General features: G+C 45.7%; 1 protein-coding gene across 6 annotated transcripts in view; it reads right to left on the bottom strand.

Annotated features, from left to right (window-relative positions):
* The window catches only part of LOC132404044 (P2X purinoceptor 2-like), an 86,269-nt gene extending 71,379 nt beyond the window's left edge, over positions 1–14,890 (bottom strand). The window contains exon 1 of one of the 6 annotated variants that reach the window (XM_059988022.1): positions 14,503–14,890. In XM_059988022.1, the coding sequence (XP_059844005.1) occupies positions 14,503–14,714 (212 nt within the window). In that variant the 5' untranslated portion in view covers positions 14,715–14,890. Of the gene's footprint in view, positions 1–10,826; positions 10,978–13,950; positions 14,206–14,502 lie in introns of those variants that run through there. The other 5 variants (XM_059988017.1, XM_059988020.1, XM_059988016.1 and 2 more) reach the window with 5 other exon arrangements.
* Positions 14,891–18,869: the final 3,979 nt, after the last annotated feature.

The following is an 18,869-nucleotide window of genomic DNA, read 5'->3' as shown; positions in this document are numbered from 1 at the left end:
GGGTATTGAGGAGTCTGATAGCTTGAGGGAAGAAACTGTTACATAGTCTGGTCGTGAGAGCCCGAATGCTTCGGTGCCTTTTCCCAGATGGCTGGGAACACTCTAGAGAATAAAGTCTTAATCTATTCAACCTTTGCCTATACTGTAACTCAGGTCCTACAGTTCCAGCAACATCCTTGTACAGTTCCTTTGCACTCTTTCAAATTTGTTAATATCTTTCCTGCTGGTAGGTGGCCAGAAATGCATGCAATACTCTAAATTTGGCCTCACCAATGTCTTGTGCAATTTCAACGTGATATCCCATCGCCTGTACTCAATGCCCTGATTTATGAAAGCCAATGTGCTAAAAGCTCTTTATAGCCCTATCCAGCTACGTCATTTTCACAGAATTACGGATCTGTATTCCCAGGTTCCTTTGTCTTAGGGCACCCTCACACTTGTCTGCATTAAATTCCATCTGCCAGCTTTCAGACCATTTTCCGAGCTGGTTGAGGTCATGTTGCAGGCTTTGATAGTCCACTATGCCCCCAAATTCACCTGCAAATTTACCACATTGTCAAGAGTTCTGATGAAGGGTCTCAGCCCAAAACGTCGACCATTTATTTATTTTCATAGATGCTGCCTGACTTGCTGAGCTCCTCCAGCATTTCACGTATGTGTTGCTTTGAATTTCTAGCATCTGTAGAATTTCTCATGCCATATTATATCACCAGTTTACCACATAATCTTCTAAATTATTTATATAGATGATAAGCAATAATGTATTAATCCCTGCAGCACACCACAAGTCAAAGACCTCCAGTCAGAGAGACAGCCATCTACTGCCACTCTGCAGCCTCTCCCAACTAAACCAATTTAAATTTTTAAATAGGTTTTATATTTCAAACATGCAGTTTAACATCGGAAAATTGGCACAACCTTTCAATATTCTTTTTCCTTCCCTTCATGATTGGCTGTAATTAGGCTGGTGACTGCACAGAAATCGCTGCTTTACTGACTGACACCCACAAGTTACTATGGACGTGCTGTGGAGAACATTCTAACTGGCAGCTTCACCATCTGGTATGGGTGGGGTGCCAGGAGGGCGGGGGGGGGGGTGGTCTACCACACAGAATGAAAATAAGCTGCAGAAGGCTGTAAACTCAGTCAACTCCACCATGAGCACTAGCTTCCGTAGTATCGTGGACAGCTTCAAAGAGCAGCGCCTCAGAAAGGCAGTGTCCGTGATTAAGGACCCCATCACCCAGGAGATGCCCTCTTCTCATTGCTACCATCAGACGGAAGGCACACACTCAACAATTCAGGAACAGCTTCTTCCCTCTGCCATCCGATTTCTGAATGGGCATTGAACCTATGAACAACTACCTCACTATTTTTGTACTATTTAACTTTCTATATTTGTAAAGAGATATTACAGATGCTGGAAATCTAGAGTCAATACAGACAATGTGCTGGAGGAGCTCAACAGGTCAGGATGGATGGGAATAAACAGCAGACATTTCGGATCCAGACCCTTCATTGGGACTGGAAAGGAAGGGGGCAGAGGACAGAATGGAGGGGGGTGAGGTAGAAGTACAAGGTGGCAGTTGATAGATGAAACTGGGAGGGGTAGGGGTGAATTAAAGAGCTGGAAGTTGATTGGTGGAAGAGACAAAGGGCTGGAGAAGGGGGTATCTGATAGGAGAGGACAGAATATCAGAGGGGAGGAAAGGGAAGGGGTTGGAGCACCAGACGGAGGTAATGCACAGGTAAGCAGAGAAAGCATGAGTGGGAAACAAGAATAGAAAATCGTACTGTAATCCACAGTTTTAATTATTATGTATTGCATTGTACTGCTGTCACATAACAACAAATTTCATGACATATGCCAACGACATTAAACCAGATTCTGATTCTGAAACAGGGATGATAACCACATTAAAGAATCACATTAGGTGGTTGTTAGGGAAACGTAGAACAAAGGAATAGAGAATGGGAAAGAGATGGTCGGATTAAAATTGCCAATAAAAGATAAACGTTGCCAATGGTTTGTGTTGAATCACTGTTTCTGAAGGACATTTCTAACACAGTTGCTTTTTGTGACTGCTTAGCAGAATCAGTGCATTGCATTTTATTTTCAGAAATACACCAAGATGTATCACAACGGTGTGAGTAAAACGGGCAATAAGGCAAAACGAGAGAGATTAGATGATAAGATGCCTGGAGTCCATGGTGATTTGGCCCTTTGGATTCAGAATCGGCTGGTGAAAGAAGACAGAGGCTAGTGGTGGTGGGTCTTCTCCTGGCTTCTTGGTCTGTCCGAGTGGTGACACAGGAATCCATACAGGGGCTTCTGCTGTTTATGATTTGGATGAAAACGTGGATGTGAGAGTTAGTCAGACCCGAGGACTGCTGGCATTCTGGACAGTGCAAACGGTTGCTAAAATATACAGCGGGATAGACACCAGTTTCAGATGTGGATGCAGAAATGGCAGGTGACATCCTGGTTTGCCGTTTGATTTGCTAAATGTAGTTCACTTCCTCATGTTTGCATTTTCAGTGTTTGCATTTTGTGGCTGTCTGTGGGACAACGAATCTCAGAGCTGTATTTTGTATACATAATTTGATAATACCTGTACTTTGAATCCAGACAAATGTGGGGTGTTGTACTTTGGGCAATCAAATGTGGAGGGAAAGCACACAAATAACAACAGGATCCTTAACAGTGTTTATGTACAAAAGGATCTTGGGGTCCATGTCCGTAGTTTCTTTGAAGGTGGCTGCACAGGTTGATGAAATGATAAAAATGGTAATGGCAGGCCTGCCATTGTTAGTCAAGGGTCAGGAGATTACGGTGCAGCTTTGTAAAACATTGTTACACCATACTTGAGTGTATAGTATTCAATCCCGATTGCCCCATTATAGGAATTCTGTGAAGGTTATGGAGACGATTTGGAAAATATTTACCGCAATATTGTCAAGTGGTTAAGGCGTTGGACTAGTGATATGAAGGTCATGAGTTCAAGCCCCAGACGAGGCAGCATGTTGTGTCCTTGAGCAAGGCACTTAACCACACATTGCTCCAGTCCACCCAGTTGAATATGGGTACCAACAAAATGCTGGGGGTTAATCTCACGATAGACTGGGAGTCTCGTACTCTCAGTCGCTTCACGCCACGGAAACCGGCATAAACACCGGCCTGAACAGCCTATAAGGCTCGGGACAGACTTTAACGTTAACTAACTTTAACATTGTCTGGATTAATGGATGTGTCTTATAAAGAGAGACTGGGCAAACTAGGCCTATTTTCTCAGAGGCATAGGTGGAGTAGACAGTCCATATCTTCCTCCCAGGGTTCAAACTTTTGATACTACAGGGCATGCATTTATGGTGAGAGGGAAAAATTTCAAATGAATGTGTGAGGCAAGTTTTTTTTAACAGAAAATGCGTCTGAAGTGCACTTCCAGGGATGGTACTTGCTGCCCATTATGCAGCTGGTGTTTAGGGCAGCAACGAAGGCCCCCCATCTCTGGTGGTGTTTGGGGCTTCTTTCATCCTGCCAATAGCTTCCTCTCGGTTTTCACTACTGTCGGTCATGCAAGTCCCGGGTGGAGACTCAGGAATACCGTCACATTCAGATGTAGGAGGATTGTTCATTGCCACTTCCATAATAATTTTGTTTTACCAGTCAAGGTTCTTAGCCCTGAGCTTGAATCTCTGAATTTGGTGGACTAGTGGACCACCCTTTGACTTGTTTGGCATGGGTGACCCTCCCAAGAGTCCACACACCAAGTCCTGACTCCAGGCAACAGAGCTCTCTGGGTCACTGAGGCACGCAAGCCTCCAAACCCAATGTCAAGGTTGTGGTCCTCTTGGAGGACCAGGGATGGTAGTAGAGATAGATTCAACAGAGTCTCTTAGACGAGCGTATGAACATGCAGAGAATGGAGGGAAATGGACTATGTGCAGGTAGAGGGTTCAGCACAAAATTGTGAGTTTTATAATAACCAAAGGTTTGATAAAATGTGTAAGCTTACAGAGGAAATTTGCTGTTTTATAAGGGATGAAACAGCCCTTTCTTTTATATAAATGTGTCGATGGCTACTAAGTTAGCCAACAATTTCCTATAATGCTCTTGTGTACTGTGTTCAAGATAATTTAATTTTTGTGCCATTAAATATTTAAGAATCAGGTACAATTTCCAGTTGCATGGATATTAAGGGTCTCTTGTGGTAATCCTTGTCCTTACCTACCACCCCATCAGCCTCTGCATCCAACACATTATCCCCTTCAACTTCTGCCATCTCCAAAGAGATCCTATCACCCACCTCTGCTTTCTGCAAGGATTTCTCTCTCCGTGATTCCCTTGTCTATTCATCCCTCCCCACTAATCTCCCTCCAGGTACTTATCCCTGCAAGTGTCCCAAGTGCTACACTTTCTCCCTCAGCTCTGTTCACAGACCCAAACAGTCCTTCCAGGTGAGGCAACACTTCATCTGTGAATCTGCTTGGGTCGTCTATTGTGACCAGTGCTCCTGATGTGACCTCCTCTACGTTGGTAAGACCCGTTGTAAATTGGTGGACCAGTTCGTCAAGCACCTCCGCACCATCTGCCACAAGTGGGACTTCCCGTGGCCAAATATTTTAATTCCGATTCCTATTTCTGTTCTGATGTGTCAATCTATGGCCTCCTCTTGTGCCAAGATGAGGCCACCCTCAGGCTGGAGGAGCAAAACTTATTTTTCATCTGGGTACCCTCCAACTAGATGGCATGAGTATCGATTTCTCCTTCCAGTGAACAAATTCCCACCCCCTCCCATTTCCACTCTGACCTTTCACTTCTCACCACCCTTTACTTCCCCTGGGTCCCTTCCTCCTTCCCTTTCTTCTATTGGCCACTCTCCTCTCCTACCAGATTATTTCTTCTCCAGCCTTGACCTTTCCCACTCACCAACTTCTCCTGTCACCTTCTAGCTAGCCTCCTTCCCCTCCCCCACCTTTTTATTCTGTTAACTTCCCTCTTCCTTTCCAGTCCGGAAGAAGGATTTGTCCCAAAATGACAACTGGTCTGTTCATTTCTCCATAGATGCTGCCTGACCTGCTGAGCTCCTCCAGCATTTTGTATTTTACTTTGGATTTTCAACATCTGCAGAATCTCTTGTGTTTACATTGAATAGAGCGAAGCTTTTTTAAAGGAGTGAGATAGTCTGTGACGTAACCTGATATATTTTGTTAAGAATTTAAAATAGTTTAATAGGATAGACTTAAAAGTGTTTCAATTTTTAAATAATTAAAAGAAACAAGGACCTTAAATGTAATGTATGTAAGGAATTTGAGAGAGATTTTTTAAAATCCAGAAGTGATTAGAATGAGGAATCTGCTAACAGAGGTAATAGGCAAGGCATTTAGCATCACCCTATTTATTAGGAAATGAGAGAAAAATGTGGAAGATTCTGGAATTAAAAGCTATGGCTGTAGGAGAAACAGAAGAGAGAGGCATGAATCTTAAAAAGATAAATACTAGCAAAACTCTGTAGGGCTGAATAGCCATTTTGGTGTTCTTCAGTCTGTTTGATTCTGTATCACAAAACCATAACCTGAATTGCCATGAAGAGCGTTTTAACCGGCTGCATCACTGCCTCGTATGGATCAACGTAGGCTGCTGAGCGTTGTAAACTCAGTCAGCTCCATCACGGGCACTCGCCTGCCCAGCAAGGAGCGATGTCTCAAAAAGGAGGCGTCCATCATTAAGGACTCCCATCAGCCAGGTCATGCCCTCTCCTCATTGCTACCATCAGGGAGGAGGTACAGGAGCCTGAAGACACACACTGAATGATTCAGGAACAGCTTTTTCCCCTCTGCCAACAGATTTCTGAATGGACATTGAACCCATGAACACTACCTCAATACTTTTTTTATTCCTATTTTTGCACTACTTATTTAACTTTATAAATACACACTGTAATTCAGTTCTTTTTCAATTATCATGTATTGTATTGTATTGCTGTCACAAAGTTAAAAAATGTCATGACATATGCCAGTGATATTAAACTTGATTCTGATTTTATATAGCCCTGGAGTCATACAGGATAGAAGCAGGAGCTCCTGGCTGAACAATGTGCCCTTATAAGCTAGTCCCATAGAATCCACAGAACCATAGGAACATTACAGCACAGAAACAGGCCATTTGGCCCTTCTTGGCTGTGCCAAACCATTTTTCTGCCTAATCCCACTGACCTGCACCTGGGCCATATCCCTCCAAACCCCTCTCATCCATAGACCTGTCCAAGTTTTTCTTAAATGTCAAAAGTGAGCCCGCATTCACCACTTCATCTGGCAGCTCATTCCACACTCCCACCACTCTCTGCATAAAGAAGCCCTTCCAATGTTCCCTTTAAACTTTTCCCCCTTCACGCTTAACCCATGACCTCTGGTTTTTTCCTCCCCTGGTCTCAGTGGAAAAAGCCTGCTTGCATTCACTCTGTCTATACCCATCATAATTTTATATACCTCCCCTCATTCTCCGACGCTCCAGGGCATAAAGTCCTAACCTATTCAACCTTTCTCTGTAACTCAGTTTCTCAAGTCCCGGCAACATCCTTGTAAACCTTCTCTGCACTCTTTCAACCTTATTAATATCTTTCCTGTAATTAGGTGACCAAAACTGCACACAATACTCCAAATTCAGTCTCATACAACCTCACCATTACATTCCAACTCTTATACTCAATACTTTGACTTATAAAGGCCAATGTACCAAAAGCTCTCTTTACGACCCTATCTACTTGTGATGCCACTTTTAAGGAATTATGTATCTGTACTCCCAGATCCCTCTGTTCTACTGCACTCCTCAGTGTCCTACCATTTACCTTGTATGTTCTACCTTGGTTTGACCTTCCGAAGTGCAATACCTCATATTTGTCCACATTAAACTCCATCTGCCATCTTTCAGCCCATTTCTCCAACTGGTCCAAATCCCTCTGCAAGCTTTGAAAACCTTCCTCACTGTTCACTATACCTCCAATCTTTGTATCATCAGCAAATTTGCTGATCCAATTTGCCACATTATCATCCAGATCATTGATATAGATGACAAATAACAATGGACCCAGCACTGATCCCTGTGGCACACCACTAGACACAGGCCTCCATTCAGAGAAGCAATCCTCCACTACCACTCTCTAGCTTCTCCCATTGAGCCAATGTCTAATCCAATTTACTACCTCACCATGTATACCTAGCGACTGAATCTTCCCAACTAACCTTCCATGTGGGACCTTGTCAAAGGCCTTACTGAAGTCCATGTATACAACATCCACTGCCTTCCCTTCATTCACTTTCCTGATAACTTCCTCGAAAAACTCTAATAGATTGGTTAAATGTGACCTACCATGCACAAAGCCATGCTGACTGTTTCTAATAAGTCCCTGTCTATTCAAATACTTGTAGATCCTATCTCTTAGTATTCCTTCCAATAATTTACCTACTACTGATATCAAACTTATTGGCCTATAATTTCCCAGCTTACTTTTTGAGCCTTTTTTAAACAACGGAACTACAAGACCTTTTTGAGCCTTTTTTAAACAACGGAACTCCAATCCTCCGGCACCTGACCCGTGGATATTGACATTTTAAATATTTCTGCCAGGGCCCCTGCAATTTCAACACTAGTCTCCCTCAAGGTCCAAGGGAATACCCTGTCAAGTTCTGGGGATTTATCTACTCTGATTTGCCTCAAGACAGCAAGCACCTCCTCCTCTTTAATCTGTATAAGTTCCATGACCTCCCTACTTGTTTGCCTTGTTTCCATAGACTCCATTCCAGTTTCCTTAGTAAATACAGATGCAAAAAGCCCATTTAATATCTCTCCCATTTCTTTTGGTTCCATTCATAGCCGACCACTCTGATCTTCAAGAGGACCAATTTTATCCCATACTATCCTCTTGCTCTTAACATACCTGTAGAAGCTGTTAGGATTATCCTTCACCCTGACTGCCAAAGCAACCTCATGTCTTCTTTTAGCCCTCCTGATTTCTTTCTTAAGTATTTTCTTACACTTTTTATACTCCTCAAGTATCTTATTTCCTCCCTATTGCCTATACATCTCTCTCTTCTTCTTTATCAGAGTTCCAATATCCCTCAAGAACCAAGGTTCCTTATCCTTATTCATTTTGCCTTTAGCCCTGCCAGGAACATACAAACTCTACACTTTCAAAATTTCTCCTTTGAAGGCCTCCCACTTACCAATCACATCCTTGCCAGAGAACAACCTGTCCCAATCTATGCTTTTTACATCCTTTCTCATTTCTTCAAATTTGGCCTTTTTTCAGTTTAGAACTTCAACCCAAGGGCCAGATCTATCTTTATCCATGATCAAGTTGAAACTAATGACGTTATGATCACTGGAACCAAACTGTTCCCCTACAAACACTTCCGTCACCTGCCCTAACTCATTTCCTAATAGGAGATCTAATATTGCATCCGCCCTAGTTGGTACATCTATATATTGATTTAGAAAACTATCCTGAACACATTTCACAAACTCTAACCCATCTAGACCTTTAACAGTATGGGAGTCCCAATCAATGTGTGGAAAATTAAAATCCCCTACAATCACAACATTTTGCCTCCTGCAGTTGTCTGTTATCTCTCTGCAGATTTGCTCCTCCAGTTCTCACTGACTATTGGGTGGTCTATAATACAACCCTATTAATGTGGTCATACCTTTCCTATTTCTCAGCTCCACCCACATGGCCTCGGTAGACAAGCCCTATCTGTCCTGCCAGAGCACTGCTGTAATGTTTTCTCTGACAAGCAAAGCCACCTCCCCCACCCTTCATCCCTCTGCCTCTATCACATCTGAAACATCGAGCTGCCAGTCCTGCCCCTCCTGTAGCCAAGTTTCAGCCCACTTGTCTATATTTGGCCAGTATAATTCTAAATCTTTCCTACCTCCTAACTTTTAAATGTTGTTAGCACAGATCACTTAACCACTTCCTTTGCCACTTCCTCTTGGTTTCAGAATGATTCCGTCTCTGCTGCGGATTACACCCCTGTAAGTGTCACTTAGCTTTTCTCGAGATGCCACCTGTTCCATTGAGCCCTTTCTCTTTCGCTCAGAGCATAAGGCAAAGGTGCAGAATTGGACCATCGAGTCTGCTTCATTAACAGCAACCCTAACGCTATCAGAACTTCCCTTGTCCTGTTCATCCATCCCCACTTGGAATTAACTGGCTTTCTCTCTTCCCCATTTCTGATGAAGGGGCTGTTTCAAAGTGCAAAATAAATTTATTACCAAAATACATATATGTCACCATATTCATCACTTAAACTGCGATGTGTTTAACTCTCTAGTTTGAAGGACCGATTGAGATCTGAATACTCCCACATCCTCCACCAGCCTGGCCAAATTCACACAAGTTAAATCAATACCCTCGAAACTTCATCTGTTATCTTCAAAATGTTTTCATCCAGTGTCAAGATAAATAGCAACGAGGGACTTTAGTCAGTCCACATTTAGCTTTCCCGAAAGATCCCGAATCTCCACATTTTCTTGTGGGCGTATTTAGTAAAGACATGATAGAATCAATGAAAGACTGCACCAACTTGGATATTCAACTAATGAGCGAAAGACAACAAACTGTTCAAGTACAATAATAAATAAGAAATAATTATAATAAATAAATATCAAGAACACGAGAGGAAGAGTCTTTGAAAGTGAGTCCATTTGGTTGTGGGAAGATTTTAATGATGGGGTAAGTGAAGTTAAGTGAAGTTATCCCCTCTGGTTCAAAGGCCTGATGGTTGAGGGGTAATAACTGTCTCTGAAACTGGCAGTGAGGCTCCTTTACCTTCTTTCTGTTGGCAGCAGCAAGAACTGACCATGAACTGGGTGGTGGGGGTAGTGATGGATGCCGATTTCCTGTGAGAATACAGTATAGATGTGCTCAAAGGTGGGGAGAGCTTTACCCTTGATGGACTGGGCCATAACCTCTACTTTTTGTAGTAATTTCCTTTCAAGGGTATTCATGTTTCCATACCAGGCTGTGATGCAGTCAGTCAATATACTCTTCAGTACACATCTACATACGTTTGTCGAAGTTTTAGATGCCATGCGGAATCTTCACAAACTTTCTTCGTAATTGCACTTACTGGGCCAGGACAGGTCCTCCAAAATAATAACAGCGAGGAATTTAAAGTAGTTGATTTCTCCACCTCTGATCCTTTAATCTGACTGGGACCGGGCAAACCGATAGTTCCTATATCTGATTAGTGTTGATAAATTGACAAGCTGCGAGATATCTACCCAGCTGATATTTTTTCTCTGAGGCGTTTGGGAATATTTCACAAGATGACCGCGTTCAAAGGAACTACAAACGGGATCACGTTGCGGCAGCGTTAAACTCACTCATGAAACTGTAATCTGAGAAGTTACATCCAGTTCTACGCGTCCCGGTATTTACCCCTCAAAGCGGCATTACTGTTTACTTTGAAGACCAGACCGTCTGCAGCATGGGGGTGGGGGGGGGCGGTCGAAAATTATCTAACACCGGGTCTAAAACCACCCCAGGATGACCAAAGTTTTATCAAAGTACCACTTTATGAATGGATCTACGCCACAGAAACTCGATCGGAACGGGCGAAAAAGCCTCAATATTGTAAAATAAGGGAATAGTGGAACAAAACGGAAATCGACACCGAGTTAACGTTTCAGGTAGAAAATCTTCGTCAGAACCGAGAGAAAAAAATCAGAAATCAAACGAGTCGTGCAGAATAACCGCTGTGTTAACGTCATTCTCTTTCATTCAAACTTAATGCAAACACGCCGAATTCCAGAATATACTTACACGCCAAAGTACACTATTATGCCAAATTGGATGAATTTGTGGATGATCCCTATAATTCCGGGTTTAAACACCAATATCTTTGGCGTTTGGTAACTCCAAAAGTCTATCCACACATTGCAACTCATGGTATTAAATCCTACCGGGCTCTGGCGAAATGAACCTCTCTTATCCTCCTCCCTCCTCACTGTCGCTGAGTGTTTAACTCTCAAGTTTAAAGGACGAGTGAGATCTCACTACGGTTTACACCCACATCCTCTACCAGGTTCACGCAAATTACATCGACATCCTGAAGGCTTCAACTGTTGTCTTCAAAATGTTTTCGTGCGGTATCAAGATAAATAGCAACGAGGATCTTTAGTCAGTCCGCATTTAGCTTTCCCGAAAGACCCCGAAACTCAATTTTCTTGTGGGCATATTTAATAAATGAACTGAATCAATGAAAGACCGCACCAACCTGCCTTTTCAACCGTGTGTAAAAGACAACAAACCGTGCAAGTGCCGAAAGAAAGAACTATAATAAATAACTGCGCGATAAATGCCGAGAACATGAGACAAAAAGTCCTTGTCAGTGAGTCCATTGGTTGTGGAAAGATTTCAATGATGGGGCAAGTGAAGTTGAGTGAAGTTATCTATCCCCTTAGGTTCAAGAGCCTGATGGTTGAGAGGTAATACCTGTTCCTGAACCTGCTGGTGTGAGTCCTGAGACTCCTGTATCTTCTTCCTGACGGCAGTAGCAAGAAGGGAGCGTGTCCTGGGTGGTGGGGGTCCCCGATAATGGACGCTGCTTTCCTGCCACAGCGCTCCGTATCGGTGTGCTGTATCCATCAGTTTTTGTAGGAATTTCCGTTCAAGGGCATCGGTGTTTGATCACCAGGCTGTGATGCAGTCAGTCAATATACTCTCCACTACACATCTATAACAAGCTTGACAAGGTTTTAGATGTCATGCAGAATCTTCACGGAGTCCTCAGGAAGTAAAGGTGCTCCCATGCTTTCAGCCTAATTGACCCGGGATGGTTCCCGCGGTTCATCTGTGAACACGGAGGTGGCTCTGCAGGACCCGTCTGGGAGCGCTGGAAGTCCGTTGTTGTAATAATTGCGGCTGCGGCTCTGTGTCGCCGCTCACGGTTTTCCATCAGTTTTTGGCAGCACCGGTCTTCAAAACTGGTGTAGGCTTCATAGCACAGGGCTCGCCAGCGGGTTCTGTCAGCAGCCGCAGCTTCGAGTTCCCCTGACTAGCGTCGGGTTTCCTTCACAGCGTCTTTGTAGAGCTTGCGTGGACGAGCTTGAGGTCTCTTCGCTGTCACCATAGAACAGCTGGCGAGGCATACGGTGGTCGTCCATGCTGAGGACGCGTCCCACCCATCCGGGACTCAATGCTGGTGGACTCCGGGCGATCCAGGAGCTCCAGGTCTTGCCAACGAATGCCAAGGATGGAGCGCATGTGAAATGTCTCCAGCTGTTTGATGTGTTGTCGGTACAGAGTCCAGGCCTCACATCCATCAGGAGAGAAGGGATGACCACGGCTCTGCGGAGATGCCGACCCGCCGTGTTGATTTAGCAATCTTGTACGCAGCCTCCCCAGAGCCTGGAGTCCAAAGACCCATCACTCGAGATGATGCTTCCCAAGTTTTTGAAGCTGTTTACATTTGTCAACCAAGTGATTTTTGGGTCTATGCAGTTGGTGTTTGGCGCGGGCGGGCGAAGTACTTCAGTCCTGTTCAGGCTGATAGTCAGGCCAAAGGGCGTAGCAGCGTCTGCGAATTTGTTCAGCATCAAGTGTAGATCACTGTCTTTGTGCGCCAGGAGCGCACGGTCATCAGGGTTTCTTGAATGACCATACGGAGGCACTTCGTCGGAGCGATCAAGCGGCGAAGGTCAAAGAGAGAGCCGTCCGATCGGACCCTGATGTACACTCCCTCCTTCAGGCCTTGACAGTACGTGACAGCATGAGGAACAGATTGAGCAGGACCGGGGCCAGTACACAGCCCTGCTTCACCCCATTGGAAATGGCAAACGCAGCTAATCTATCACCACTGCGAAGGACCCGTCCTGACATTCCGTCGAGGTGCAGCTGGATCATCTTCACGAATTTCCTCGGGCATCTGTAACGTCCCAAGATGATCCAGGGAGCCTCCCTGTTTACAGTTTCAAAGGCCTTTGTCAGGTCAATGATGGCAGAGTACAGAGGCCTGTTCTGTTCTCTCCTGGACTTGCCTCACGGCAAATATCATGTCTACTGTACTCCGTTCTGACCGAGGGCCACACTGCGCCTCCGGGAGGTTCCTTTCCGAGACCGTTCCACCGAAATAATAACAGCAGGAAATTTCAAGTTGCTGGCCCTCTCTACCTCTGATCCCTTAACCTCACGGAAACCGGTAGTCCCTATATGTGGGTAATGTTGGTAACTGACAAGCAGCGGATAGCAACCGAGATAATATTTTTTTAGATGTTTGGGAAGATTTCACAAGATGACCGTGTTCAAAGGAACTATAAACAAAATCACGTTGCGGCTCCGTTAAGCTTACTCATGAAACTCAATGTTTCATCTGAGAAGTTATATACAGTTCTACAGTACACGTCCCAGTATTTACCCCTCAAAGAGGTGTGTGTGTGTGTGTGTGTGGTCGGAAATTATCTCACACCGAGTGTAAAACAACCCCAGGATGACTGTATATAACTTCTCAGATTAAACATTGAGTTTCATGAGTAAGTTTAACGGAGCCGCAACGTGATCTTGTTTATAGTTCCCTTGAACACGGTCATCTTGTGAAATCTTTCCAAACACCTAGAAAAAAAATATCTGGGTTGCTATTCGCTGCTTGTCAGTTTACCAACATTACCCACATGTAGTTTATCAAAGTTTTATCAAAGTACCACTTTATGAATGAAGCTACGCCACAGAAACTCGATCGTAACGGAAGAAAAAGAAGCCTCGATAATATAAAATAAAGGAAAAGTTGGACAAAATGGAAATCGACACCGAGTTAACGTTTCAGGTAGAAAATCTTCGTCAGAACCGAAAATCAGAAATCAATCGAGTTGTGCAGAATAACCGCGGTGTTAACAGCATTTTCTTCCGTTCAAACTTAATGCGACCGGCCCGAATTCCACAATATACTTACACGAAAAAGTACATCATAATGGCAAACTGGATAATTCTGTAGGTGATTGCTATATGTCGGTTTTTAACCACCATAACCTTTTGCGTTTCGTAAGTCCAAAAGTCTGACCACACATTTAACGCTGCTTTGAAACTCATGGTGTTAAATCCTCCGGGGCTCTGGCGAAATGGATCTCTGTTATCCTGCTCCACCTGCACACTGGCGCTGAATGTTAAACTTATCTAGTTTGAAGGGCGATTGAGCTCGGAATACGGGTTCCACCCACATTCTCCACCAGTCCGGCCAGATTCTTGCAATTTACATGGATATCCCCGAGGGTTCAACTGTTGTTTTCATCCGGTATCGAGATAAGCCGGAACGAGGGACTTTAGTCAGTTCGCATTTAGTTTCCCCAAATCTCCATTTTAATTTTGCTTTTTTTTTAGTTCCCAATCTCGATTTAGATCTTACCTATTTGTGCGGGAAACAATTTTTAATCTTACTGTGCACGTACTCGTCCAAACTTGCCTTTCTGTCACACTCGGGCAATTTAGTGAAAGCGAATCTACTCACCAGCTGGAAGCCGGAACACTTCCATGATGCCTGTTGCACGGATCGGCAGAATATGCGCAGGCAGCCCCGAATTCAGCCGCTGTCCAGCCGGGCTCGAGCCCCCCCCACAACCGCTTCATCCATTCTGCAGTACTTTCGTTTGTTTCTTCAGAAAGCGCCAATGCCGCTAGTCTCGAAAGCTCCTCATCACAATGGGGACTGGACGTGTACATTATACTGCAGCCATGCCGTGGATAACGGGCGGGCGGGCGGGCGGGCGGAGGCAACCCGAGCTCGCTCCCGATCCTCGGAGCCGGCTGTGGATGAAGGGCATCCTACTTGTGACCGAGTGGGTTTGTCCTGAGTGCTCCGGGCCCGGTTCCCCCCGCCCACCCACACACCCACGCACCCACACACCCACGCACCCACGCACCCACGCACCCACACACCCACGCACCCACGCACCCACACCCCACGCACCCACGCACCCACGCACCCACGCACCCACACCCCACACACCCACGCACCCACGCACCCACACACCCACACCCCACACACCCACACCCCACACACCCACACCCCACGCACCCACACCCCACACACCCACGCACCCACGCACCCACACCCCACACACCCACACACCCACACACCCACGCACCCACGCACCCACACCCCACGCACCCAAGCACCCACGCACCCACACCCCCACGCACCCACACCCCACACACCCACGCACCCACACACCCACGCACCCACACCCCACACACCCACGCACCCACACCCCACACACCCACGCACCCACGCACCCACACACCCACGCACCCACACCCCACGCACCCACACCCCACACACCCACGCACCCACGCACCCACGCACCCACACACCCACACACCCACGCACCCACGCACCCACACCCCACGCACCCAAGCACCCACGCACCCACACCCCCACGCACCCACACCCCACACACCCACGCACCCACACACCCACGCACCCACACCCCACACACCCACGCACCCACACCCCACACACCCACGCACCCACGCACCCACACACCCACGCACCCACACCCCACACACCCACGCACCCACGCACCCACATACCCACACACCCACAGCCACACACCCACACACCCACACCCCACACACACCCACACACCCACACACCCACACACACCCACACACCCACACACACCCACACACCCACACCCACACACCCACACACACCCACACACCCACACACACCCACACACCCACACCCACACACCCACACACACCCACACACCCACACACACCCACACACCCACACAGCCACACACCCACGCGTACGTACTGTACATGCAAAAGATGCGCTGCTTTGCAAGCGAAATGCCAGTTGTTTTTAATTACTCCCAGTGAGGGTGCGGGCAGGAGCGCCTTCAGGTGAATGTTGTAGGAGAATAAACAGGTAGACGGGATTGCTCTGAGGACAAAAGTCTGCCTTTAAGGACAATATGAATTAAAGGAGAAACACGCTCAAAGTGCTAGCGGAACTCAGCAAATCAGGTAGTGTCTATGGAGGGGAATAAACAGTCTACAGGCCCTTCATCAGGACTGGGAAAGAAGTGGGAACATTTATTCCTCGTTCTGGTTCCCCTTTTCCTTCCTGGTTTCTGATTGGTGGTGGCATTACCGCCACCTACTGAAACGCAATGTGAGGAGGACTCAGGAGAGGATCCGGGTAGCTTCACTACCCCCAAGATGAACTACTACTCATAATAATAATAATATTCACTGAATAAATAAATACAGAAACGCCTAGTGTTATTAAATTGTATTAAACAACCCAAGTTTCAAGAATTTAAGTTTGCCACACAGCCGATCAGCGATGAGATTTCTAGAACCTCCCCACTTTCCTGTTCAATCCCATTCCCTGTAAAAAGGCATAGACGGGTGTTGTTCAAGTGCTGGCAAATGAGATTGGTGCAGGTGGGAAGGGCCAGCATGGTCCCAATGGGCCAAAGGGCCTGTTTATGACCACTGTTATATTTACTGTCATTTAATGAGTTTGAATGGACAGACTTCTTGGAACTGTACAGATCAATAATATTCCAGATTCGTACCTCTGTTCAAAATCCCCTTGGAACTTGCTGCCTTGTGGAAAAGTGTAAAGAATGAGTGGGGTACAACATCACAATCAGCGTTTGGTGCAACAGGTATAATTCCACTACAACACGGCCCTTACTGGTAGCTAAGGAAGCATCAGCAGAGTAGGGTTTCAGAGTTGCAACTGGTGACCCTATCTTCCGGCGCAATTTGGTGAACGGCAATGCCCATATTTCATGTAATTTCTCAGTAACAGATAAATAGCACACTTCCCGGAATAGTCCCAGCCACTGTAGTGCTTTCTGGAAGCTGCCCAATTCCTTCTACGTCTACTAGGTTGGGAATTTCTGAGGAAGGAGAGCACTTATCCTGCTCCTAAGGTAAGCAGACCTCGCTAATCTGCAGAATTGAATTCCTGTAAAATAGCACAGGTTTTCTCATCTGTATGTCCAGCACATTTTGCTGCATAATCTTAAACTGAGTTTAATTCGATCTCGCAGATAAGAATCCCTTCAGAAGAAATGTTGATATGCAGTAGAACAGGGTCAAGGAGGTGATAAACTGCATTGAATTCCCAACAGAAAACGGGCTCTGATACTTAATCCACTTCTGCATCTTCTCTTGTGCTGTTAACCGCTTGCACGTAAATGTACAATACAGTATACGTATGTATTTCTAAAGTTAAATTAAATAAATAGTGCCAAAAGAAAAAAAGTAGTGAGTAGTGGTCATGGGTTCAATGTCCATTTAGAATTCTGATGTCAGAGAGCATCAACCACTCAAATTCTGAATTACCCTATCACAGATATTCCACTTTCCTATTCATACATCCTTCCCCCACCTGATCTACATTCGAAAGTTGTTTTCTTCCTCTTTCCTAGTTCTGATGGGAGGTTTTCAATCTGCCACTTCAACTCCAGTCACCTGGTGGAGTGGTGTCACAGTAGCAACCTTGCATTCAGCGTCGGTAAGGCCAAAGAGTTGACTGTGGACTTCATAAGGGACAGGGCAAGGGAACACACACCAGTCCTCATCGAGGGATCAGCAGTGGAAAGGGTGAGCAGCTTCTAGTTCCTGGGTATCAACATCTCTGAGGATCTATCCTGGACCCAACGTATCGATGCAGCTACAAAGAAGGCATCAAGGGCTATACTTTATTCGGAGTTTGAGGAGACTTGGTATGTTACATATTTCTACAGATGTACCATGGAGAGCACTCTCACTGGCTGCATCACCATCTGGTATGGGGGGAGGGGGGTGTGAGCACTGCACAGGATCGAAGCAAGCTGCAGAAAGTTGTAATCTCAGTCAGCTCCATCACGGGCACTCGCCTCCCCAGCATCCTGGACACCTTCAAGGAGCGATGCCTCTAAAAGGCGGCATCTGTCATTAAGGACATTACAGGCCCTTCGGCCCACAGTGTGGTACCAACCACGTAACCTCCTCCAGAAACTAGAATTTCCCTACCTAGTAGCCCTCTATTTCTCTAAGCTCCATGTACCTATCTAAGAGTCTCTTAAAAGACCCTATCATATCTGCCTCCCCCCACCGTCGCTGGCAGTGCATTCCACGCACCCGCCATTCTCTGTGAGAAAAACTTACCCCTGACTTCCCCTCCATAAAACTTCCAAGCACCTAAAAATCACGGCCCCTTGTGTTAGTAATTTCAGCCCTGGGAAAAAGCCTCTGGCTCTCCATATGATCAATGCCTCTCATCATCTTATACACCTCTATCAGGTCACCTCTCATCCTCTGTCACTCCAAGGAGAGAAGGCCAAGTTCACTCAACCTATTCTCATAAGGCCTGCTCCCCAATCCAGACAACATCCTTGTAAATCTCCTCTGCACCCTTTCTATGGCTTCCACATCCTTCCTGTAGTGAGGCGACCAGAACTGAGCACAGTACTTCAAGTGGGGTCGAACCAGGGTCCTATAGACCTGCAACATTACCTCTCGGCTCCTAAACTCAATCCCATGGTTGATAAATGCCAACATACCATACACCTTCTTAACAACACTGTCAACCTGTGCAGCAGCTTTGAATGCCCTGTGGACGCAGACCCTAAGATCCCTCTGATCCTCCACATTGCCAAGAATCTTACCTTTAATACTATATTCTGTCTTCAAATTTGACTTACAAAGATGCACCACTTCCCACTTATCTGGTTTGAAATCCATCTGCCACTTCTCAGACCAATTCTGCATCCTATCAATGCCCCGCTGTAACCTCTGACACCACAGCCCTCCAGACTATCTACAACACGTCCTACCTTTGTGTCATCAGCAAACTCACTAACCCATCCT

This window comes from Hypanus sabinus, chromosome 13 (genome assembly GCF_030144855.1).
Source record: "Hypanus sabinus isolate sHypSab1 chromosome 13, sHypSab1.hap1, whole genome shotgun sequence".
In the NCBI taxonomy this organism is placed as follows: domain Eukaryota; kingdom Metazoa; phylum Chordata; class Chondrichthyes; order Myliobatiformes; family Dasyatidae; genus Hypanus; species Hypanus sabinus.
Note: the sequence above shows the minus strand (reverse complement) of the source record. Positions and strands in the feature narration are given on the sequence as shown.